The sequence below is a fragment of the Acanthopagrus latus genome, chromosome 16, assembly GCF_904848185.1.
Source record: "Acanthopagrus latus isolate v.2019 chromosome 16, fAcaLat1.1, whole genome shotgun sequence".
Classification (NCBI taxonomy): Eukaryota; Metazoa; Chordata; class Actinopteri; order Spariformes; family Sparidae; genus Acanthopagrus; species Acanthopagrus latus.
This window is the reverse complement of record NC_051054.1, coordinates 23,459,692-23,486,605: the sequence shown is the minus strand read 5'-3', so window position 1 is coordinate 23,486,605 and position 26,914 is coordinate 23,459,692. Positions and strand designations below refer to the sequence as shown.

The 26,914-nt window shown below is 39.8% G+C and overlaps 1 protein-coding gene across 3 annotated transcripts in view; it reads right to left on the bottom strand.

The window, feature by feature from the left end:
- The window catches only part of babam2 (BRISC and BRCA1 A complex member 2), an 82,369-nt gene that overhangs the window by 7,182 nt on the left and 48,273 nt on the right, over window positions 1-26,914 (bottom strand). For all 3 annotated transcript variants that reach the window (XM_037125393.1, XM_037125395.1, XM_037125394.1), the window contains exons 7-8: window positions 24,700-24,809; window positions 4,283-4,382 (exon numbers count right to left, since the gene is read on the bottom strand). In XM_037125393.1, coding sequence (XP_036981288.1) covers window positions 4,283-4,382; window positions 24,700-24,809 — 210 coding nt within the window. The remainder of the gene's footprint in view (window positions 1-4,282; window positions 4,383-24,699; window positions 24,810-26,914) is intronic.

Here is a 26,914-nt window from a genome sequence, read left to right as displayed (position 1 = left end):
ACTTGGAAGAACTAGGTACCCAGATTTCACCTCACTGACTACTTGGCATTTAGTGATTAAAAAAAATGCATACTTCATTGTGACAACATGTTAATTAAAAGGAGTAAGCATGCATTATACACTTCTAACTGAAGTGTAGTGAACTTGCATGCCGGTTTTCTTCGACCCTTCTCATCAGAAGACGCTCCTGTCGAGGTGTTAACTTCCGTGGATGACCTGGACGTCTCTGTGAGATGGTTGCAGTTCCATGTTTTTTAAGATTTGGACCACTTTTGCTACAGTATTCTGACTGATAAGTAAAGCTTTGATGATCTTCTTGTAGCCTTCACCTTTGCGGTGTAAAGAAATGATTTTCTTTCTCAGGTCTTGAGACATTTCTCTTCCATGTGGTGCCATTGCTAACAACATGAAAGGGGAAGGGGTTTTCTACACCCTTTTATAGTTAACTGTCTGCTGGACACCTGTGTAATGAATAATTAGACTGACCTGTGGTTGATTATTGTTAAATTAGACATTTGTTGTCCAGAGACTTTCAGTGGGGTTTACTCATTTTTGCATCACCCTAATTTGAGTAAAACTGAATATTTTGTTCTCTAAGTTAAATTATTAACCTTACTTTCATGTTATAAGTTAAACAGATGTGGATGTACTCATTTACACTGAGCACTGTATAAAAAACTTGCAATCCATAATTCCTTGCATTGTTATTAGATTAAGTACTAAATTTAAGATATAATGTTAAGGAATGTTTCCAAAAATGTTTTGTTTTGTTCAAGAGACCCCTTGCAGCAGGAACTGCATATTGTGCATTCATTAAAAACCTAATATGTGATATTGTAAATGTAGAATTACAGCTAGGAAACATTACACAGAAAAGATGCATTTAGTGAAAATATGTTGGGCTGTCTATTCAAACCAGACTAATTACTGTAAAGATTTTAGCTTTAATTTAAAAGCATTTTGTTTACTATCCCAGCATATAACCAATTCTGCAAGATCTTTGTGCTAAAATGGGCATTAACCACACTTGATCAAAGAGACCTTTAATGCAAGACTGAAATCCAGTTTCAGTTGCTACAATTGAATCATTTAACCCTGAAACACCTGCACTTTCCAAATTATTGTTTTCTCTTTTTGTTATTTTGTTTGCATGGGTTACAAACCATTCATTTGTGATGTGTGCAATGGATTTGTAATGTGTACTGAGACACTTTTTTCCACCATGTTTTTTCTTACTAATAAAAGTTTTATTACGTTGGAATACAAGTAAGATTTTCTTTCCCCAATGTTAACAGTTGTTGCTGTATATCGGACCAGGCAATGACTAGGGTTGTTTTTGTTGACAGTCTTTTTCCTTTACCTGTCTACTTTACACATGAAAATGCAATGAGAATGCCATCAATGAGAACACATACTGTACTGCAGCAGCTTTAACTTTGAATGTGATTGGATTGATAATTATCTTTAATATCATATCTGGACAGAGATTCCAGTTTAACAGCAGGTTGTGATTTGGTCTCTTATAAGAATTCTAGTGCTCTAGTAGGAGACTGCAATGACTTAGAACACACATAATAGAGAGAGACCTGCAAAATGGTCGAGGAAGTTGAAGCAGACAGTTAACGCATTAATTAAACTGTTTTTGGAGATTATTAATGACTGTAATTTAATGACTGTCAGCTATCTTCTCGTTAGCCAATTCCTGACCTGACAGTCACTATCATGTAAACAATTGGGTGATTTTATTGAAAAAGTTTGAAATCAAATAATCTTTTGATTTGTGTGAATTGAACACTAACTGTATGTACACAGACGTGGCGTAACTGATAACCTCTCGGGGCTTAATGGCTTCTGAGGCTGATTTTCATGAGTTATCTCTTTTTAATGATACACATGCTTGGTGCTGGCATCAATCAGCACAGTCACAGCTGAGGTATGTGGCAATATATTTGTGTCAATACAATCACAGCATCTGTAATAAGTGGGTGGATATAATTGATGGTGTTAAAAGAACAAAACGACTGCACAGCCTGTCCTCGCAAAGATTATTAATCTTTGTCAAGGATTTTGCAAATGATGTCTTTTCTTTCTTTGGCTTCAGATAACAGAAGTTGAAATATTGTTCTGTGTTTATGCTTACCCTTTCAGCTGTTGTCTTTATTATCTGATGAGACTACACTCTCAAAAAACAAGGGAGTAAATAGGGGATATTACTTTACACCCTGTCACTCTACACCTTCCATTATCATTGTCTAGATTAAGATATTTAGATATTGTTGAAGCCCAACCAAAACTGCTTTAACCAATTAGCCAACCTGTCAAACAAGCTTAAATAGCATTAGCTTGTAGGCCTCTTCGGTGTTGCGTTCAAGACCACCACCTGTCCACCTGTATGATTTTTTTCAGCCATTTCAAGTGAAACAAAACATCAGTTAATGCTATAAACAAGAGACTTGTAACTTTCAGATGCCTTTGTGTCATGATAATCAATTCACAGCTCACATATGACGAGGAATGAAATCAATCTTCAGACTGATGGCACTTAACAAACTCAAATTTCAAATTGAAGGATAATGTCTACGAAAACTGAAATTTCCGTGATGTATATGTGTATCTAATCTACACGTGATGTGGATGGGGCCTGGTTTTAAAACATGTAAAAACATCAACAAAAGAAAAAAATGGCTCCATACAGTAATTCAGTGTAATCCAAGTCTGCAAGAGACCCAAGATTCCGAATCAATTTGAAAAGGCTTTATTTACATCCTTGACCTACAGTCGAGCAGTCGAGTTGCTTATCAGCAACAGTGAAGATTTTGGCTTAAAAAAGGGTGCAAATAATGTCTTTTCAAATCAATTTGGGATCTCGGGGGTTACAGAGTCTTTTAAAAAAGGCTGTATGAGCATTTACATTTGAAAAACATACTAGTGCTGGGTGGCATACTGGTTCACATCGAATACTGCTGTATACTTTCGTTATGACATGAATTTTTAATATATCACCATACCGCTGTATTTGATTACACAACGTACGGAATGCTACGCTACGCTGCACAGCACTGTTTCAGACTGGACTGCTTGTTGTTGTAGCATCAAGTTACTAACGGTCGCTGCTTTCAAATTAAAAGCTCCCCGCTAAGAACCCAGTTCTAAACTCCAATGGGGTGCAATGTAAAGCTCTTAATATTGAAGACAAATTCAACCTGCTTCCTGTTAGCTGTCTGTTGATTGAGGCAGCTAACCGAGGGGGCGAGGCACTCCGCCACACGCTTCTTTTAATAGTGGGGGTTTAAAATCAGCGTGTGTTTGACTAAGGAAACGAGAATATAGTCCATGGGTCTATAATTAAGTAAATCTATCAAGTGTCGCCACATTTCTTCCAATGCATATGTTACATCACTGTTGACGCCCAACTTCGTGCTTCACGTCACGACATATGTTTACGCCCACCTCTGTGGCATCTTTTTGGGAAAAAGGAATATCACACCTCTCTTTTAGATCTACAGGGCGGCAGAGTGCCTATAGCAAATGTGCCGCCTTTCTATCTAAAAAGGGGCTAGTAATTCCTCTCTCAACCAGTAGAAAATGCTGTGAACAACTGATTATGCATGAAAAAAAATATACCGTCATATACTGTGAAAACGTTTCGAAAAAATTTGGAAAAATACCGTGAAATACATTTTTGGTCATACCGCCCACCACTAAAACATACTACCAGCTGCATTTCTCCATGCCTTTCTAATCACAGGCTGTGGCCTCCGTGACTCTTTCAGGGAGGTGGAGGGAGAGTTTCTGACACTGCGGCTGGACTTAAACAACTACAGACAAGGAGGTCAGCCAGGGACACGAGTGTTCCAGATATCCTTAGTATGATGCTCAGAGTCCAGGTAAATAGGAAGATTGCGGGGGATGGGCATTTTACCCGAGGGAAACAGCATCACACCGTGTCTACACAGCATATCTACCTGTCAGCCTGCAGTGACCAGGGAGTGCTCAGACAACCTATGGATGTTGGCCAGTACGCCCACGTCGGCAGATGCTAGACACACGTGCATGAATGCACATAAACACATTAACACAAACACAAGGTTTCCTCAGTGGACACATGCTTTGATGCACCAAAGCTTACAACTCTATTCATATACCTATGACACACATACAAGCCCACCAAGAGTAAGGAATCTTGCCGTGTTTTAAATCAATGGACATCAAGGGTAACAAATAATTGACAAAGCACATCTGATCACATTGTGTGTAGTAAAATTACACCATGCATGTTTACCTTGTTGGTGAGTAACTGGCACACTTGAGGGACATAGTCAATTAGGCATCCTCCACTGGGGAATGCTGGGATATGAAGTGCAGAGGAGCCTCCCAGAGCACTAATTGAAAAAAAAAGACAACAGTTAGCCTGTAATTAACACACACATATATATGTATATATATATATATATATATATATATATATATATATATATATATATATATATATATATATATAGTACAAAGAATATACAGTTTTCTCTGCTGTCACCTCAATTCAAGACTTTGTTTGACTTGCCTTTGTGGAAATGACTGCAAACTACTGAGCAAAACCATGAACCATCATGCACATTGGTTGGCTGCCATCTACTGAAGTTGTGGAATTAAAAAATAAAGGGCTATCTCATGCCTGTGGCATCCTCCTCATTCTCCTTCACTTGTTCATTTATTCTTTTGACATCCTCCTGATTCAATCCTGCAGCACAGCTCTATTAGTGATTAGTGCATGCTTGTTTAATCAGGGAATCTGCTGCTGCAGCTCCCCAATGACTAACCAAGCAAAGTAGTCACTCCCTCATTTTTTCTGATCTGGGGCAAAAACAGAGGGAATACCCTGAGGATGGGTTAAAGGTCTTAAGGAACCACTTATTGCCTTTTAATGCTCATTTTAAGGCACATAGAGGATGAGCTTTCTATTTCTATTTGATTCTTCATTATAGCGGGACAGTCACAGGGCATTTACAAATGTCGTTATGTCATTTTAAAAGCATTGCTGAAGTGGATGACTGCTGTTTACCAGGTTGAATGCACAATGCATGGAAATAGCCTACATCATTGAACATAATGTTAAAGGTCACACATGTCGACTTAAAGCCCCAAGCGCTTGTTCTTCAGTTGATCAGTAAGTTCATGATGTGAAAATGGTAATAATTTATCTAAAGGTAAAACACACCAATAGTGAGTCACAGACCATGACCATGATCCGACCATTTCCATCACATCATCCCAGAGCTGTTGTTAAGTCTGTAGAGGTCAAGTCCAAGACACGTCTCCAGTTTTTGTACACATTTTTAGGAGAAAGTTCTGAATCACACCTCAAAAGCATTCTTATTCTGGTCTATCAATGTTTAGACTGAAAATCACAAAAGCACAATGGCCAACATCAAACCAAATACTTATTTTTTACCGGAAATAGGGTGTTTTTTTGCCTGTATCCCTACACAGTGGTGCTAATGTGTAGGGATACAGAGGTTCTACAGTTGAGAAAATGTAGTGCCAGGTCTGTGTCTGAAATTGTTAAGTTTCGTTTTTATCGAAAGTAAACCTCTCGTCCAGCAACCCAGTCGCCCAGTTGCACTGATGAGTAGGGATACAGAGGTTCTACGGTTGAGAAAATGTAGTGCCAAAAGAAGGGGCGGTCTGACAGCGATGTAAAGCAGTGTGAATTTTCCCTATACAACGTACACTTGAACTGTTATAGATTTTTTTTAGGTGGGCCTAGTTTTAGGTGGTTAAATTTTGCTTTTTCTCTGGACCCCATTCACTGCAGTACAAAGATGAGTATCTGGGCTACTTCTCCAAACTGCGGCTGTGCTGATTGGTGATTACGGTAGGGACCAGACCAACTATAGATATGTACTTTATGTGATCCCACTTCACAAAACACGAACTGTCCCTTAAGTGACAGGATGCCAGTATTTGTGTATATTGTGTAAAATATCTATATGTTATTCAGACATACATCCCGGTTATGATATTAATTATTCTTGACAGTTTGGTACAGCTCCAAAAGACACAACTTCATACTGTGGAGCATTTTCCAATATTTATTTATCACCAAGTCAAGGTTCCCAAGCTTGTCTTCAAGTCTCAATTCCAGTTTTATAGCAGACAAGTTTGACTCAAATCCAAGGCATTAGTCTAAAGCTCTGCATCATCCACCCACAGCCACAAAGAAAGAAATAGCTTTCTTTCCCATGGTGTATGAAAATATTTTCCATACAACACATAAGTCAGGAGAATTGCACAATTTTAAAAATTCCACAGAAAGGTTGTGGGAGTAGTTAGAATGAAGGTGGAGTACCATGCACCCTTACTGTTAACCAAAACCCCCATGTTTTTGGGAAAATTATGTCCCAACATGGTTCATGAAAAGGTCAGGGTAGAGGTAGACCGACTGATGAAGGAGTTGCCATGCTCTGTGTAGAGAACAACTGGTCTGTCATCAGCTGCTCATCTGTCATACACAGGTTTTTACTGATCTGTCTGAATTCTCTGAAATTAGCTAAAGATAAGAATCACACCCATCCACAATGATTCAAATACATTAACAGCTTTTACTTGAGATAACTAGCTTTTATTTAGTCTTTTATTCATCTGAATATTAACATGTTCTTATTCCCAGAAAAGCCATGTAAATTGTCATTGTCAGAATCTTTTCTCCAGAACTCCAAAGCCACCATTTAGAGTAGGCTTTGTGCACATAATTAGCATTAGCCTGTGCATTTATCTGTGCACCAACAAATGGCTGAATGAAAATGACTTGCAGCAGCTCGGAGTGAATTGAATGTTGAATGAACTGAGAGATGCCCATCTATCCTCCCATAGATCTAAGAATAGCTCCATATCATTCAGATGTAAATGTGGACAGTGGCACAAAATAGATGGAGGTGTGTTCGTCACTCATCTGTGTCAATAGGAGGCATGTGAACAAATGTGACACATTTTGGGTGTCACTGGCTTTGCCTCTGGAACTTTACCATTTGGGAACCACTGTTTTAAAGGACCTGAAAGAGTCAAGTCTTAGGGGACACGTTTCCCCTTGGACATCATGGGCCTCATCTTTGAAAATGTTTTTAGCTTTAGACTTGAAGGATCCTTTCCAGCGGCGATTCATAAAAGATACCCAACATAAAATATTAACATATATGTGTCCCAAAATGCAGAAAATGCATAAATCAGATTAAAAGTAATCACAGGACTATTCAATAAAATGAGGTCCATGGTCACATACCACATGACTAACTTGACATGACTAACATTAATTTAATTTCCATCTATTCATTCTGTCAGTTTCACCGTACCCAAGCAGTGTGTACAGTTGTGGGCTGAAGAAACATTGCAGCAATAGATTGCAATTAGGGTTTAAAATAAAAGAATTTAAAAACATTAAATACAGAGCTGCATCAAAAACAACATGGCAATGAACTAAAACATGAAGAAAACTGCTTAAAATATTGTCTTCTTTTTTGTGTTTAGGTCAAGTAAAATATAGTTTAGTACATTATTTTTCATAATTACCGGTCTTATGTGAAGCAGCTAGCTTCTCCTCAAGCTGCTCAAGGCAGATAAGAATCTGGAAAGACCAATACAGTCAAAAGAGGTTGCATTTGCTAGAGCCTGCAAGCAGAAAATGGTACTTCAAAATAAAATTGCTTATTTGAAAATGTTCTATCTTACTGTAACTTTTTCAAACTCAGTCTATTCACTTCACTGCCTTGAACAGACTGAATACCCTCAGCTGCAAAATACTGACTGCAGAGAATATTGCCTGAAAACAAGCCACATTTTACTGTGGATGGCTGGATAAATCACACTTAGGAGTAAGGAGCAGGGGTGTTGCTAGGCCTGGGATTAAAAAAATGATCTTACTCCCACTCCTTTTCGAGTGTTAATGAATTAATTTGAATATCGAACCCGCATGTCTTCTGTTCTAAGTATTCAAAAACAACCCTATCCCAGCTGACAGAGCAATGTACGGTAGGTCAGCGTGTTAACATCCTGTGGATAAACTAGCCTTCATTAGCTGAGCTCTCTCCCTAAATGATTTCCATTAATATCTGGCTCAGTGCACAAGTAAAAAAAAAAGCTAAACCTATCTCTGTCCCTCCCATTCACATTTCTCCTTCTCCCTGCTGCTTCTTTATCTCGATCCCCTCTGTTTTTAAAGAACTGTCTGATGTCCATGACGCCAGCCAGGCTTTTCTGCAGACAGCGTATCCGTATCTATGATCCGTAGCAGTAGCAGTAGCGCAGGGGTAGACTCAATCGTGAAATTTCACCTGGAATTTTACAGGGGGGCACAGCACATGTTTACCAGGGCATGTGCCCCGGTAAAAAGTGTCTGGCAACACGCATGGTAAGGAGTAAAACCTTAATTCAAGGTCAGGCTAAGGGGTGGAATTTATTGAGGCAGCGAGCTCACCTATGCAAAAAACTGAACCCCATATTTGAGCAGTTATGACAAACCATAAAGACCACACTGGATTGTAACAATGAACAATGTGTGTAAATATTAAAGGTGCAATAGGCACTTCTGGTGATAGATAGTTGACTGTTGACCATCACCAACCATTGTGTTCATCCATGATTGTCAGTATTTGAAGACCTGCAAATGAACCTGAAATACAATTGGTTGAGATCACTGAACACTAACAAACAATTGTTGAGTTTCCACAGTAACAAATGGCTTGTGTTCAAGAATTATACCCCCACAGTCAGCATTGTCATTTGAGGTTGATGGTTTAGATGGAACCAACCCAAAGCATCACATATCTGACAACCTGAGAATGACACTCAACAACTGGCTGTTGGAGAACAGCAAACAATTGTTGAGTGTCATTCTCAGGTAATTATATACTAATGCTAAACATTTGCTGGTTGCTGTTGTTAAACACAATTGGTATACCACCAGTTGTACACAGACCCAAAACATCTGTATATGATGACCTGAGAATGACACTCATCAATAAACAATCGACAAAGTGCCAACGACACCTTCAAAGGGTGTTTAAATCAGTAACTCCAGTGATTTGGTAATGCATGAGCATTAGGTTGTGGGACTCAGATAAGACAGATTACAAGAAGAATTATCAAGAATTACCATATAATTGTAGCTAAGGGCAAAATATCCTTACTTTTAGTCCCCATTAAGAGACAGGCTGACTCCTACATTCCAATAGCAAATTTTTCAAACTCCATACTTCTGTTCGCAATTTGTTGTCCACACCCAAGCAGACATAACCCTTGTAAAATCATCATAGATATCCTCTGAGTAGTACTTCTCAAGACGCAACAGCCCAAAGTGATGCTGTAGGTGCGAGTATTAAAAACACAAAAAAAGAAAAAGAAAACAACAGGTAGACTATTGGTGTGGTGTCTTTTTTTAAATGTCAGTGTTATCAGACTTTCAGTATGAGCTTTAAATTGCTTTAAATTGAGTTTCCTGTGGGTGGGCTCTGAATCTAGACATAATGGTGTTTTACTTTCCAAGTGGCACCCTGAAGAGTCCCCGCTTCTGTCTCTACTGGTGACACCACTCTCAACACTACCCACACAAACTGGAGTCATCACACAGACACGCTGCCCAACACAACCCCTCTAAGCAATACAACCTACTGTATGACATATTTACAGTAGACAGTGGTACATGCATGCATGTAAACAAACACACACAGACTCATGCAGTACAGTGACAGGGCTGCCTGTGACTTCATCAGCCAGAGATTATCCTGTGTGACTCAGGTGGATGGTGACGAAGCTCAGTTAGTTTATTTGCGTGTCGTTTTTTTTGTACGGGGGTGTGTATGTGAGAGAGGGTGTGTATGGCAGTGCAGTGACAGTGTGAGACCAGATAAAGGCTCAATTGGAAAGAGGGCAGAAATGATTCATTACTGAAGTGAAAGATAAGGCCAAGAAGAACTGTTTGGAGATTCAAATGTAGTTTCAAAGCAGCAACATTTCCATTTTGATTGCCTTCTTCATTTCCGAAAGCCCGAGGGTTCCTCAGAGGCCCATACAGTGTATGACTCCGCTTGCTGACTGCTGTAACATCCTTTTCTTCATCTGTGACTGGACAAAGTGCCTTCGGCCTAAGGCACTAGGAGTCAGTAGCCTTACTGTTATGAGGTGACGATCATGGCAAAACAATGCACAGTTTTATTCAGAATTACTCGTCACTGACTTAAAACTAAATTAATAAGAGGCTCAGGCTGCAGGCATTACAAATTCTGACTGGTATCTGATTTTTTTCACACAGAGCAGAAAATGTAGGTATAAGTTCTGTACTGCACAGTAATGTCTATGTTTAATGCATGTTATCTTGCTGCTCCCCTGATGGTCCACATATTGAGGAGAACCTCCATGCAACAGCAAAGAAGCATTGCAAAACTCCCTTTGTACAGACATACAGAAAAACATAATGCAGAAGTGTTCAAGGAGACAGGGAGGACTGGAAAAGTAGCAGAGTGCTTTGAGCTGCCGAGAGTGAGAGAAGTGTCTGCGCTGACATCTCAGACTGTTGAGTGGGTTTGCCGGGTTAGTGGTGAATTTATTTTATCAGACTGACAATTTCTGACTGTGACAAGACGCTCACAAAACCTTGAAAAATATCTGATCGAAATGCAAAGATTTTCAAAGGCTATAAAACACCTCTACAGACCCTGGAGAAGGGACACACACAAACTGTACACCCACACAGGCACATGCACACACACATTAGCACACAGGCAGGCATGTACACACACACACACACACACACACACACACACACACACACACACACACACACACACACACACACACACACACACACACACACACACACACACACACAAACACAGGCACCTAAAGGCAAATGCAGATACACAAACATAAGTGCACTGCAGCCTAAAACTGTCTCTCTCTGTTGATTTTTCTGGGCTCCTAAATCTGGTTTGGGGGCAGAGACGGTGCCCACTCGATTCTTTTATGCAATGCAGCAGGTTTTCTGGGGGAAGGAGAGATGTGTCCAACTCATCTCACGGGCACAGTACAATCAGGTAAACGAGAAGGAAAGGTGAAAATGAAAAGAGCGGAGTCTGGTTTACAAAACTGGTCGGAGGAGACACAAAAGCAATCAGGTATACAACAAAATTATTCTGCAGATGTGTGATTGCGGATGGATGCAGAGCCAAATTAAACACTGAAGCTCTCTAAAACTAATGCAAGCTGCAGTGAAACAGATCTCACTCAAATCATTCACCATTTACAGATAAGAACTCAATAAGGTGTATAAATGAGCATTTCATTGCTGCAGAATTAACAACAACATCAACAAAGTAGTAAAAAATAAGGAAAGCTAAAGGAGTGGCATAACCAATCTGGGCATATTTTAATGGATCAGTATAAAATCAAGCAGATCTCCTATTTTTACAGTATTTGTTCCACCTCAGCTTTCTCTCCTTAATGACAGCTGGGTTCTACACCGCAACGTTTCACTGCATATAAGAGTGACAACTAGAGTGTGCAAATGTGAAAAAAAATATTTGATTGCACTAATGATTGACTCTGCTGTGACACTAGGGTTGGCAATATTAGCTGAGCCCAGACAGTACCGGATCCGTTGTCTCTCCTCACTCCTTCACATTAGCAATGAGCAGTGTACAAAACATTCAACTTGCTGCTTCTTATCAGCTTGTCACTTTCACCAGTTTCAATGAAAAACTTTCCCAACTGCAGGTCATATCAGTTGCTAATCTCTCTATAAAAGCAAGGAATCTCTGTCTGTGTGTCTGTCTGTCTGTGTATGTGTGCCTCAAATATCTCTGCAGAACAGGATCAGACTGATCTGAGAGTTTCAACATGGCTGCTGCTTGGTTCAAGGGTGTACAACGTCGCATTTGTTTGGACTACAATGATACCATTAATAAATTATTTCATAAGTGCTTTACGAATTTACTAGCATTGTCAAAAATATCCACCATAGTCACGTGTGCACCAGAGCCAATCACTGCAGAGCTCAAGCCCACAACATACCTTAAGAAACAAGCAGATTTATATCTGCATTGCTGCGAGCTGGACCGGGATTTTGCTGGCGGTTCGGTCCCGTTCTGTGCATCTAAACTGACTGTTGTGGATTAATGAGACTAAACGAGTCTGGACCGAGTCTGTTCCGGTCTGAGGACATCTGGATACGCGAGGACAACAAAGTGGAATCGGCATCTGTGGATGTTTGTGTGTAGCTAGCTGCTAGCCCACCCACACGGCCACCTCCCGAGTCGAAGGATCGGACACACCGGCACGTCCAAAACCAGACTTAGGATAAATAATGTCCGCCATGCTGTTTCGCCAACATTGCCGTCACGTTTGCTTTGTGTCTGGTGCAGGAAGAAATGGTAAAAACGGGCTTTTGTCACGAAAGAGGAACAGGAGAAGTTGTGTAAGGGACGTCGGCGGTGATACAGACAGCGACAGAGATGGCGAGTTTTGAGAGTTGAGAGATTTGTGACATATGTCTTGTTTGGAGAGAAAAGTTAGTATGTTATATAGTGTTTAGTGTAGTGTGTTCAGTGTGTAGTGTAGTGGCTTTTTCGTGTTGTGAGTCAAAACAAGGAGGAGACTGCTGAATGTGGAACAGGCAGGAATGAGCTGAGGAGCCCTGAGCCTGAGGCATCGCCTGCATTTAAATGTAAATAGTTACATATAAGTTTGTAAATTTCAAAAACGTATTATTTAGCAAACAACAATTTATATTTGCATTATAACTAATGCAATTGGTTCATTAAACATATTTGTGGTTTTCACAGTATAAAATGTTATTTTGTGATTTTAGGTCCATAGTGTTAATATAGTATGTCAAAAGGAAAAAAATAACTGTACAGTCACATATGTGAGGTTGTGCTGAAAATAATGACACCAAACAAGGCAAGGTAAAGAGTTTTTAAGGTGAAATATAATGGTATAATCAAAAGTAGTCAAAAACAGCCAATTATATCCCCGACATCCCACCTTCAAACACAACCTCATCAACAACCTCAACCTCACAATAAGCGTTTACATTTTAAAAACTTTAAAAATACCCACAAAATCAACAGTACATGCTACAGTTTTGAAACTTTCACCAGACTGTAGCCCCAATACTGCTGAAACTTTAGTCCATGAAGTCCATCACTCAGATTTTTCCCCACAAACATCTCCTCCCACAATTTTTGCTCAATTGTCACCAAACTTGCTAGAGAACATCTTCAGACCGTCCTCCACAAAAATTGTTTCTCGGATTTTCGATTTATCAAAAATTAAGTCTACAGTGCATCAAAATGTTTGACTGTAAACAGTACTGTAAACATATACTATCAAATTACTATCAAATTCTTGCTAAATACATTTTCAATCTTCCTGAAAAAAATTGAGAATATTTTTATTTTTGTCATGGTTGATGAAGTTTGGCAAATATCAGTATTTTATCTCAAAAACTGAATTTTTGAGAACAGTTTGAACTCTGCTCTAATGGGAACAACTGGAGTCAATGTAAGAGTGGCATTTTTAAACATCAGATTTTCTCTTCTGAAGCAAAACAAATCACTAACATTTCCATGCTGTCAAGATGCAATTTATGTATTATCAGATTTTTGTTCAGGTAACAGAACATTGACATTTTGACCATTTTTGAAACCTGCCTTGACAACAGCTGCCCGGACAGTGACTCCCTGAGTCGACAAATGAAGCTACACATCAGGTCTCACTTCCAGTCAATTAGCTCAGTGAGTTAGGAGCTGGTTTTTGGTGTCAGGGGTTGTGGGTTTGAGACCCAGCAAGGATGATGATAATAATGACAGATCAAAATGTCAGATGTCCTCAACATGAAACACAAGACAATTGTCCTGATGCCTCTAAATTAAATAAAATCAAATAGCTTGGACTGGACCGTGGGTGAAAGCCGACCAAATTTTGCACAAAGGTCCAGTCTCATGCCAGATGACCTCAGCTGTAAACCCAAGCCAATAGTCCTGATGGTAGCGCTACAGCAAGCATCTAAAGTTCAAAACATTGAAAATTCATAACAAATCAACCTGTTGGAACTTCACACTTTCATCAAACTGTAGCCCCAATACTAAAGAAACTTTTGTACATTTAAACCTATTAAAAATTATGAAGGCCACCACTCTGTTTTTTTTTTAACTGTAAAACTTATAAAAATCTCCTCCCACAATTTTTGCCTACAGTGCATGAAGATGTTTGACTGTGAACACTACTGTAAACATATACCTGCAAATTGATAAATAAATCTTCAATGTTCATGAAAAAATTTAACATTTTTTAGAGTCACGGTAGATGATGACAAATACCAGAATTTTACCTAAAAAACTGAATTTTTGAGAACATTTTGAATTCTGCTCTCATGTGAATAATTGAAGTCAATGCAAACACTTATGGAGCATCTCCATGCTGCAATGTGTGTATTTTCAGATTTTTGTCTTGATAACTGAATTTTTTACAGGGGTTTCAAATCTGCCTGCACAACAGTGAAAGGCTTACTCAATTTGTGAATCCACTGTTGTATTGCCACTTGCCAATTAGCTCATAAAGCGATAAATGACAGTCTTTTGTTCCAGAAGTTGTGAGTTCAAGCCTCAAGTGGTCCAAAATGAACAATGTTGTCAACTGTCTTGTCTTCCTATTCTCCTGTTTGTTGCTCAGAATTGCCAAAATTTGGCCATCACTGCGCAGCAACCATAATTTGAGTTGTGTTTGGGTCATATAAACATGTTTTTTTTACACACTGTAGCCCAGCTTCTGCTGTTTAAAGGTCCCATATCATAAAAAACACGTTTTCTCTGGTTTCTACATATATAAGCTGGTCCTCCCTGAGCCTGCAAACATCCAGAATGAGGAAAACAAGCGATTCCTGCATGATCTCTGCAGCCCACCCACTGGTAACATGGCACTCCAACAACTGTTCAGAATCAGCTCCTTTTGTAACGTAATGAAAGGAGTCATTATCATAGGCCGGCCTCCTCTGCGTGGTGATAGGAGATATCTGAGAGGGGGGCGTTCAGCAGTAAGACAGCAGTGTTTTACAATGTCATCGCTCAAAGCTAGACACGCAAACAGCTCTCTTGTTGGTTGTAAAAATCATCATCAGTGCCTATATTTTGAAGAGAATAGACAGTGGTTGCGTTTCATATTTTAAGACAACATGCCGGCTGCGGTTTGTGTTAGCTTGTGTGTGCTAATCGCTTCACATTGGACTGCGTCAGTAACAAGGGTCAGTACAAAGCTGGCTTTGCCTCAACACTGACCCTCGTAAAAGGATCAGTCCCAACCATACTGGACCCAGCAACTGCACCCGAGCCACTGAAAAGTGTCGTCGTGGTTTGATAGTATTTACCGTTGCCTACTAGTATGGTGAAGTCAGATGGAAATTGGCTCACTAGTTAGCTCCACTTCAGTCCGCTATGCAATGGCGTTTGAAGCAAGTTTAACGTTAATGATATTACGATGGAGCTTGGTTGTCACAGTAAAAAGTCTGGAAACATGTGCAGACTGAGTTGGAGACAAACACAGCTTTTGCTAGCTGTTAGACATTAGCTTCATGGTAGTAAATGTAACAGCATATACAAATAAACTAACATTACACAGACACACTAACCATTCTGAAACGTCCTGCTGCAGCCACACTCTTCAAGAGCCTCTCCTTCTGGGTCAAACTGGTATGGTTAAACGAAAAAAATCTCCGCGAGCCATAGCGATACATATATACATCCACCGTAAACATTAGCGCATGCTACTGCTAATGCAAGGGGAATCCTCTCCCTGAGAGTGATGTAGCAGGCAGGGCTCTCCAAGTAGGCGTTGACAGACGGAGCTCATTAGAATCTAAAAGGTGCAGGCACAGAAACAGACTGCTCTGAATAGAGCTCTGTAGAGCGACTTTTAGACAGCTGAAATTCAGGACCATGGATGGGTTTGGGGCAATGCATATCGAATACAGAGCTGTTGGACCTCTGACAGCTGTGTGAAATTGATGAAAAACAGTATAATATGGGACCTTTAATTTGATATAAAATATGACTATATTCTTTGATAAGTTGTGTAGTGGCTCTGTGGCTCTCTCTCACCAATTTAATGGTTTTGAAACTGGGTCCTCAGTATTTGGCTCATATGTCAAATGTCATATGCTTGAGTGACAACAGAATTGATCAGGAAGCCCATAAAAACAAAGTAAAGGTAGCACAGTGGTAAAGCATTACTTGTAAACCACAAGTTCATCAGCATCAGTTACACTATAAATATAACTAAAATCAATCAATTTGCACATTTGTTGGTGTTTGATTAGTTGTTTTTAAGCTATCTTTAAGCCATCTTTAAAAGCAAAAATACAAAATGTTCTTGGTTCCATCAACCACATATGAAGGCACACTGGTGCACAGAGTTTTCTAAGCCTTTGCTGACAATACTGACGAGAATGCAAAGGTTTCTGCCAAAACTAATATTACATTCATCAGCAACTGTTTTGATGCACTTACATTAAGGACACCATGTTACATGTGGCACTCAAGTTTGGAGGCAACAGGGGAAAGACAAATTGACAAATCATAAAAGGTCGGGTTAATCAATGAACTGGCATTATCTGTGAGGCAAACAAATGTGTGTTTGAAATGAAAGCTAGTTTAGTTTAGCTTATCTGGCGCACATGAGTGAAAAAATGTATATGTGGTATGTAAGCTGGACATGCCACTTACAGCCTTTGCCACTTTACTCTCGAAACACCCAGGTAAAAACCTGATGTGTTATATAAAGCGTCTATAATCAATTATTCTTAGAATGACAACAGATCACATAACTACTTGTATCTGAAAGGGGTTTCTAGTAGTGACACACCTACAGAGAATGATAAACTCAGTTGTGCAGTTCCCCACTCATCTACTAAATGTTTTAGTGTCTTGCAGCTGATTGTTTTGGCTTTTTATATTACAAGTTTACTGCTCTGATTCAGTCTTCCTGGTCTCATCAGTGCCATTTTCGGCCACAGAAGGAAACCCTTTACAGCAAGGGAGCTCTAAAAAAATAACTAAACTCTGCTGGTGCAGCACCAAACAGAAGAGAGACACTGTTAGCGACTAGCTGGTGAATATAGTGGAGCATTTAACAGCTATTGAGGTTGTAGCATGTGGAGGAAAAAAAAAAAAAAACAGAGCTAAAGGTAAGGTGGACATTGGACTTGAATACATCAGGTAGATGCATAAAGGACTGCAAATGAATGCTAACGTTGCTCAGCATCTACTGGAGGTGTACATACTTGTAAGCAACTTCTTTCTGTGTGCCATATTAACCTAAAGGGTAATAATATGACATTGTTGTGTTCAGAGCTTGTTTTTGATGCCGACGCCTGTCCCAAAAAGTCAGTTATTAGAGGTTTAAACACCAATTATATTGCCATCTAGAGAAGTCTGCTTTCCATGTACTGTTACATAGAGCTCAGTGACATGATAAAAAAAATTAAGTAAAGACAGTGTTGCCTAAAGCCACAGTAGGAAACTATCTATGTTGGCTCAGCAGAAACTGTTTGATGCCTTGGGTGAGACGGATGTTTAAATATTCCACAGGGACAGATACGTTTGATCTGTATCTTCTGAAAATCTCTGCCAAAGCCAATAGTTATTCATATCTTTAACTGGACTTGTTTCTTTGGTATATAAATCCAAGGCAACACACTCCCAACCTGCTTTATACTTGTGACCCTACTGCTGTCCCGTCTCATCACTCATTGCTGGGATACCCGCATCCCGCATTTTTGGGTCTGATCATAGCGTGACCTCCACTGCGACACTAGTTTTTCAAGAAATCATTTTGCTTGAAAACAAATTCCACCCAAAGCATTTTTCACATTCTCTAAACGTCTACATCTATTTAACACTTAACGGCTAGTTTAAATGAGTGAGGAGAGAAAAATCATAGGAGCCACACAGCGTAACACCATGCCTTTCACAGTATATTTTCTTCCAGGCGGCCCGTGAAACATTATATAACAAATGAACACTGATTTTTAAGCAGGTGAATCTGTAAGTCTAAAGAATAACCGTGATTTGACTTCTCATAATCAATAATTTCTACAGAAAAAGAAGCAAATACGGTTTTACAGTCTCATCAAAGAGTGGAGCTGATGCACGGTCTACGTACACTGTACATTATTGGTAAAAATGTGGGTGTCTGTCAGGGTATTTCAACATCTTTTTTTCCCCTAGCCGCTCTGTAAGGCAGAAACCATTACAGTGATCGTCTGTTTGAAGACAGATGAAGAAAAAGTAACAGAGAGAGTAAGAAAGAGAGAGGAAGAGGGAATAGAAATAGAGGTACAACACTGTAGCTCAGGGGGCTTACGAGTTTGCGTTCAGAGCTCTTAGATCCAAGCCCCTGCTGAAGGAGAGTAAAAGTGAGATATCAAACAACTCAGGAGTGATGAAAGAGAAGACTAGAGAGGTGGAGGAAAGAGAAAAGGAAAGAGAGGGAAAAGCGCTCTTCTCCCGTGTGTTGTTTTTTTCTCCTCGCTGCGTTTCAGTCGAGCGAGGGACGACCTTGCTGGGTAGAGCGCAGCTCTTCTCTTTCTTTTAAGTCCCACTCACTCTCTCAGTTCCCTTTGAGGATCAGCCAGAGGGATCAGCAGAGGAGAGAGAGTGATAGAAAAATGGAGAAAGATGGAGAGAAAAGAGACAGGCGGCAGACATGTGAAAAACAGGGGGGAAGGAGGGGAGAGATACGACCGAGGACACGAGTTATAAACTGGAAACTGGAATTAAAACAAAGTGAGATAGACAAGAAAGCAGTGAACGATAAGGGAGCAAGGGATGGAGGGAAGGAGGAATGAACGGACAAACAACAGAACTACAGACAATATGATCGTATGATTGATAAAATGATATGACGGAAAGAACAGAACAGCGGTTGTTGATGTGACAGTATCAGTATCTGTACCAACAGAGAAATCCAGTGGTAAATGTCTGTCCACAACTACTACAAATTAGGGTTGATTTAAACAATTTTCAAAGTTGGTAAATGGTTAAAGTTTAGTTTAAAGTTTGAAAACTGTTTTTCATGAAATCAGATCCTTTTCAGATACTATCTATAACATTGTCCTTAGCATTAGCTAATAAATGTACTTGCATCTGTCAATTACATCTCTATACAATAGCTGTATTGGACGTGGCAGTAACAATATACTTTAACAGATAGATAAGATGCTTTCTGTCTGTATTTCTGAAGTAGCTGAATGTTTGCTTTTTACATTTTTTATTCCTCTAGCACGAGGTGGGCCACAAATAAGCAAAAATGCAAAAGACACAAGTTATAATGATTCTAAATGTGTAAAACAGTAAGGACTGTGAACATTTTCTTAATTTGTTTGTACATAGTATAACATTGGACAAGTTTTGTTCAAAACAAATCAAATTACATGAAAGTTGCCACCCCACACCTGAGTTTCATTAAGGCCCGAACAACAAGGCGAAGATTCTGAATGCTGTGTGAAGGTTTTCTTTTTTAATGGCGAAATGACTAACGAAAATATGTTCATCTACTGTTTGTGTCATGGCAAAGTCAACAAGTGGGGGGCAGCCTCAATGTTAATCTGCACTTGCTGTTACCAATGTGTTTGTTTGTTCTTTGTGTCACCAAAACAACCAGAAAATTTAAGGATGTAAGAGTAAAAATAGATGGAAGAATAAATGTGGGGACTGAAAAATGCACGAACAATGGAAAAATGAAAAAAAAAAAAAAGATAGGATGATTGATTAGAAGCTGGACAGACAGAAAGACTGCATATATAAACAACAATTCGACACTGAATAGATGCAGTTGATATGACAGACTGTACCAACACTGAAATTCAGCGGTGCAAAAACCAAAGCTGAGCAAACTGCTGGAGCTGTCCACAGCAGCTGCACTATTTCATAAAATTAGAACTGATTTAAACAATTTCCTAAAGCTGTTTTTGATGTGAATTTCATTTTGGCATTTTGTGATATTATAAACATTTGTGCTCGCTTGGGTTAATGCAGAAGCTCCTGGATGTTGCTGTCTATCAAATGCTTGCTAGAAAAACAAGAGAGAATGTGCAGGAACGCTGTAACAAATGAGCTTTCCTCTTCACTGGAGCCGATGCAGAGAGCTACACAAGACCAAGGACTAACAAGGGTCAGTAAGGACGTGGAGGAAAACTAACAGGCTAACAGATATGCATGAACACGTACAGCAAAAGGCTTGCACACATCCGCATGATAAATTAAGTAGCGTCCAAAATGGATACAACACAGATGTGCTCATGCATGAACTCGCACACACATGCAATCATTTGTCTTCGAACAACGGTGCAGAGGACATACATTTTTGCCCTGGGTCATGAATTAACACACTCCCACACAGCTGACAAAAAGGTGCACAAAAGCATGTAGCTGAGCATATTCATACACAAAGCCTTGATATGCATATGTGCAAATATCTCAAGACAAAGAGGCAACACTGAGCAGGAGAAGAAGGGTGGTAAATGAGAGCTTGGCTCACTGTGCCACTGTTAAGCCTCTGCATTTTGAGATGTTTCTTAGAGGGTTTAGATGAGGAGGATTTGTTTTATAGCTTCTCCTTTATCTACCCCCCTTCCTACTGCTTCTCCTCTAGCAAGCACCCCTCACTATCCCCTGCGCCGTAGCTTCCCCACTTCCTGCTCTCCATTCTACTGCCTTTAGCCTCCTTCTGTCTGTTCTCCTCATGCAACTGACAGAGAAGGACAGCCTCTAACACCACTGCAACAGCTTCAGTCTGGAGCCACAGTGAGGTCAGTCTCCCTCTCAAACACACAGAGATCCGTAATTAAACAGGCAAACACATGTGTAAAGAACATGCAAATGTTAAACCTGAGGTATTCTGAAATATTACAACACTGGAACATCCTTCTTGGTAACATGGTTTACCTGTGGTAATGTGGTGTTCATCAAAACATCAGCATTGCATATTTAACAGGACCATTTAGTAGGACTAGGGCTGCATTATATGGTTATTAAAAAAAATTTGTGAATATTATCAGATATCATGACTGTGACAGGATTCACAATATGTGGGAATAATCATCTTTCATAGAAAAATCTATTAATATCCTGACGGTATAAAAAACAAACAAGATTTGTAGGCCAGGGCATATAATATTTTCAAGTGCAGCCCTAAATATGACCAAAAACACACAGTGGATACAAGTCACAGACTGCAAAAATATGAATTTTGAATCAAAGATTCTGACTTTGTATTCAGTGCTTAATATTACAGTAAAAACATAAGTGGAAAATATTGATACGGTGTTCCCTCAAGGTTGGCAGAATTGTGTTTTTTAAAAGGAGGTTTGGCAATCTCTCTCACATTATTGCTTAGATATGCTCTTACATATGCACAGCACGGAAAAAAAGGATTATGCAGGACAAGCAGTTGGTAGGTGACCTTTGTTTCATGTGGTGTAATTAGGGTATTCTGTTGCAGTTGCTGCACGGGTATAAGGTCCTGTCACAGTTCATTTTTACATATTGGAGAGGAGGGGCGTCCGTGTGTGTGGCCACGTACGTGCTCTAGTGATTGTGTTGAGCAGAGAGAGAGTGATGATACATACGGTAAATGACAGAGAGGTAATGTGACAAAAACTCATGAAAATGGCAGGGGACAGAAGATAGGAGGAAGGATTTGATTCTTGTAACAATATGAAACAAGTGGGGTGAACCAGAGGAGCCACAGGGAAGCATGCACAATGGGGATGTAAAAATGAACATGGTGAGACAGGAGGATGAGAGAGAGAGAGACAGAGAGAGAGAGAGAGAGAGAGAGAGAGAGAGAGAGAGAGAGAGAGAGAGAGAGATGGTGGTGGTAGTTGGGGGGAGCAGAGGTCTCCTAACCTGGTGCGACGGGGCGTGTGCTTGTAAATAAACATCAGCCTGAGATTATTCCAAGCACGAAAGCCCAGACCGAGGGGCCCTGAGGTCAGAGTGGGCCCATACCTGGCTCTCTCTCACACTCACACTCACACACACACACACACACACACACACACACACACACACACACACACACACACACACATTCCCTCTTATCTACATCCACACCTACAAATACTTTGTGTTGAGAGCAAAGCCTATTCAAATACTGGTGCACACACACACGAATACGTGAAAACAGACGGATACATTTGGGATAAAAAAAAAAAAAACCCCACAAGCATGCATGCATCCATACACACAAACCTCACCACACACACACACACACACACAAATGTAACCTGACAAATGAACACACACATACATACACACCTAATCCAGCAAGACAAAAAATGGATTTGAACAAAGAGAATACACACACTGCTGAAGTACCCACTCACACAATGCCCACAGACTCACAGAAAACATTCCACACACGCACGCACGCACGCACGCACGCACACACACACACACACACACACACACACACACACACACACACACAGACTGTACTGTTAACACCCCAGATGTCTGTAGACATCCAGTCATCCCGAGCTCAGACAGTGTGTGTCATCCATCTAATTTTTTGTTCTTCCCTTGTTGTTTTTGAGGAACCGACTGATGAGTCCAGACACTGGGATGTGGGATTATTCACAATGACATAATATGGTGCTAGATTCACAGCACACTCACGCTAATCTGTCAACTACATCCTGCATCCTCAAATTCAGAAACAGAGCGAGTGGGTCCACATCACCTTTGGCTGACCCCACCTATGCTGCTCCCAATGATTCTAAAAGGTGTCTTGTCTTCACAAAAAAATCCATGGAACAAACTTGATGAACATTCTCCCTTCATACTGCAGGAATGTGTCTGATTAATAAGGGTGATTAAAACAACATTTACAATAAAAATGTACAGTGGCAAGGCTTGTTTGTGACTTTTTATGCTATTAGTTCACAGAAATGCTACTGCAATTTCTTACTAACACCAAGAAAGTGGAGCGCATTACACCAGTCCTTGATTCACGGCACTGGTTTCCTGCGTGTCAAAAAATAGATCTAAAAATTTTGTCACTTGTCTATATAACACTAAATGAATCTCTGATCTACTCTCTGACCCCTAAGGTCATCTGGCACAGGTCTATTAAGTGTTATCACGATCAAACCTCCTGAATACCTCCTGAGGTCTGCTAAAACTGTCAGCTCATTTACATCAAGGTTTTAAACATCACTGTGGCTTTGAAATAATTAGAATAACAATTAGATTCTTAACATTTTTTAACCTGTTCAAACTATTTGTTTGCTTGATTTTGTTTCCATTGTCTTGAAAATGAAGTTTTAACATTTTCTGTAAAGTACTTTAAACTGCCTTGCGTCTGAATGGGGCTGTATAAATAAACTTGCCTTGACTTGCATAATGAAGGCAAATGTTAATGATAAACTAATTTCCTGGACAAGCTGAGACAGTACACAACTTCTTTTACCATCATTACCAAATAAAAGTCATTTAGATGAAGATGGTAAAACAACCTAAGGCTGCTGTATATGGTAAAAAACATCATACTGTGATTATTCTTGATAGTAATAATAATATAACGATTGTGATAAAATTCAGAATGCAAATGGTTTGTGCATGACTATTTACATTTTTACTGAAAAACCTATTACAATCCTGATGATGTGACGTAGTGATTACATTTTTGCTGTAGCACTACAGTATTTCACTGCAGTAATGTTTTGTCACACATTTAACCGTCAAACAAAAAATTGCAGCTTCGATTTGAAAATTGCCCATAGCAATATATTTAGATATTATATGGATTGATTATGCAGTGCTGAAACAACCTACATGTCCATAATAGCAACCTTGTGTCTGTTCTTAATGGATAGAACAAAATTATCATGTCATTCACAAGAGAAAAAATATAGGATAAAGGATAAATCTAGTTGATTCTCATTCATTGTCTAACTTTAAAGTTCTTTGGGCCTCACATTAAATTTGCTGTCCTGTCATTTCATGTGGTGGCAAAGACTGCATACACAGATTACAAAATTAGAGTTGGGCATAATCCGATTTAATACTTATATCAGGTGCCAATACTGGTGTTATTCACTTAAGGATATTAAACTAACGTCACCGCCCCACATACCAATCCAGATTCAATTGATTACTTGTCCACTTTTTTTTGTACTCCTTTAAATTCTAATTAATTTTGAACTAATGTATTAAAATATACTTATTATTAGTTAACAATGCATTGCTGAGTTCACGTTATTCATGGCTTATAAGGAGCTGCCATTGCAATTTGCTCTCCTACACCTGTTTGTATGTCATGCATACCTGATGAAGTAAAAAAAAGAAAAAAAGAAAACTGCATTGGAATACATTTATGTTATTATATTTTTGCAGTCTTTTTTCTTACAAGAAGTGCTGTGTAGTTACTACAGCCTTGTGTAACCTTGCACACAATACCAACAATAACAACACCAATAATAATTATAATAGTCAGGAAAAAGAGCTTTGGTATCATATCAATATTGGCAGGTATTAAAATGTTGGTATCGCAACTGGATTGGAAGTGAAAGAAAGTGGATCAGTGCATATCTGTACGTTTAACTAAATCAACTGATCAAAGGCATCAATACAAAACATATAAGTGTGATATGCTTACTGTTCGATGCTGGGGGAAAGGTAGAGTTTAGGGAAGACTTGTGTAGCCTCAGCATCCTCAAAGCTCACTGAGAGAAGGGCCACATCCTCCCCAGGATCCAGCGCTGTATCCTGAGAAAGACAAAGTCAGGTTGGTAATGCTGTTTAGTGAGAGCAATATTGAAAGACCACTGAGATGAAGCTGGGACTCATTTACATAGCTGCAGCCTGGAAATGAATTACTTTGCAGGTTGTCTACAAGGTTAAAGGTCAATTTCTTTGGATCTCGGTCACTTGCCTGTCTCATGGAGCAGACAAACTTCTATTGAACCATAAAGCAAGGATCTATGTCCGTCTGTCTGTCTGTATGTTATATGCAAATAGAATAGAATAGAATTACTTTAATGATCCCAGACTGGGAAATTATCTCGGGAAGTGTTCATCCTAATCTACTTTGCACTAGGCAGGTTTGCTGCATTTTGAATAAACAACAAACACCGCTCTGTGTAGCAGCTCTGCACTCTGGCTTCAGGGCTCTGGGAAGTAGATGTAAACAAAATGGAGATTACTGTGGTGCAACAACTTGATGTAGTAATGCGCTGCAGTGAGAAAAAAAAGAAAGCAGATGGTTAAACTACTCTGGACCCCTTTCTGTTTGGTTCCAAGTTCTCAGGTAGTCACCAATCCATCAAATTAGCAACTCTTCAGAACTTTGCGGATCATACACTTCTGTGTGTGCACAACAAGTGTGCGAGTTCCAAAATACCGAAGGAAATGGAAAGGAGAAGAGGAAAGACACCAGAAGAAACATCTGTTTTGTTTCATGCCACATTAGCTTCAAGAGCTGCACTGTGAGGCTGAGCTGATGACTGGAAGCACCAATCAAATCATGTGTGAGATGGAAGGAGAGGCCACCCGGAGCTGCTCGCTACAAACCTCGTCTGTCTCTTCAAGGCTCTAATTTCTCATTCTGTGATGTTTTTCCTAGAGCATGGCTACTTCTCAGGCACTGTCATTAGTGCAATTCCACATCAAGTACCATTCTGGGCTCTCTCTCTCGACAGAGGCTCGGCAATGTTAATCAAATGTCTTACAGATGGTTTGAACTCATCCATTTGTTATAATCGCTGCCCGCTGTGGTGAGAGGAAATAAACCACCATACATGATGGACAGAGGCACAGTGGAACCAGATTGCAGCAATGCAGCCTCAAATGTGATCAGGCTTATTAACTAATTATACACGCATTGGTCTGCTTATCCCAAAACCAAACTGACTATTGGTTTAAGAAACACATGGCTGAGTGGGTGATAAGGAGGAAAATTTCTTCACTGAACATTTTCTCTCCAAGTGGCGTGGAACTAATATTTGCGTATGTAATCTAATGATATTGACCACTGCATTCGATTAAAGGAAAAAACTAATAAATTGATCAAAATCAATGAAATCACTCAAAATTTTGAGTTGGTTGCAGGACCAGGTGAATGACAAACATCACAGTGGCACGTAAAGCAGCCCATACATTAAGTTTGGCATGATGTATGTAACAGAGTCATAAATTAGCAGGTCTTTAAATAACAGTACATTTATATCGCACCACATGCATATATAAACAGTCACAACAATGGCTGCAGCTCTGCTGACTATCATGCATTCTGCCTTGTCGTGGCAGATGCATTAGGGGGCAAGGACATAAGGAGTAGAAAGGAGGCAGTGAGAGACAGTGGGGTGTGTGGCATCCAAAAGTGTTGCCTGATGGAATCAGCTCACATCAATATAGTGTGCATCAGTAAACAAGAACTGCGCTCTGTCTCACAGCACAGCTCGCGGCCTCTGCCGCTGACGATATGGGACAGATAGGAACAGGCATGGAGATGTGGGGCTGGGGTGGGCGTGGGGCATTTGGAAAAGATTGTTTTGCTCCAGTTTGTAGCTGTCAAGTCCCGTTCTCATCTTCAAAGGTGATTTAATGGATGCTTCCTTTGGACTGGGACAGAGTAAACAGACAGATTAGAACCAACAGGAAGGTGAGAGTGCCAGACGAAGAACATGGGGCAGCTCTGTACGGGCTGCACTGGACCATCCCTCGATTCGGTCAGACCAAGGGCGCTGTTAAAGGGACAGCCTTTTTGTGGCATGATTCAGACTCATCTCGTCCGAGCAGACAGCGAAGAGCTGTCACAAGTCATACTGCATCAGTGGAACAAACAAACAAAAACTAAAGTCAGACCCTTTAAC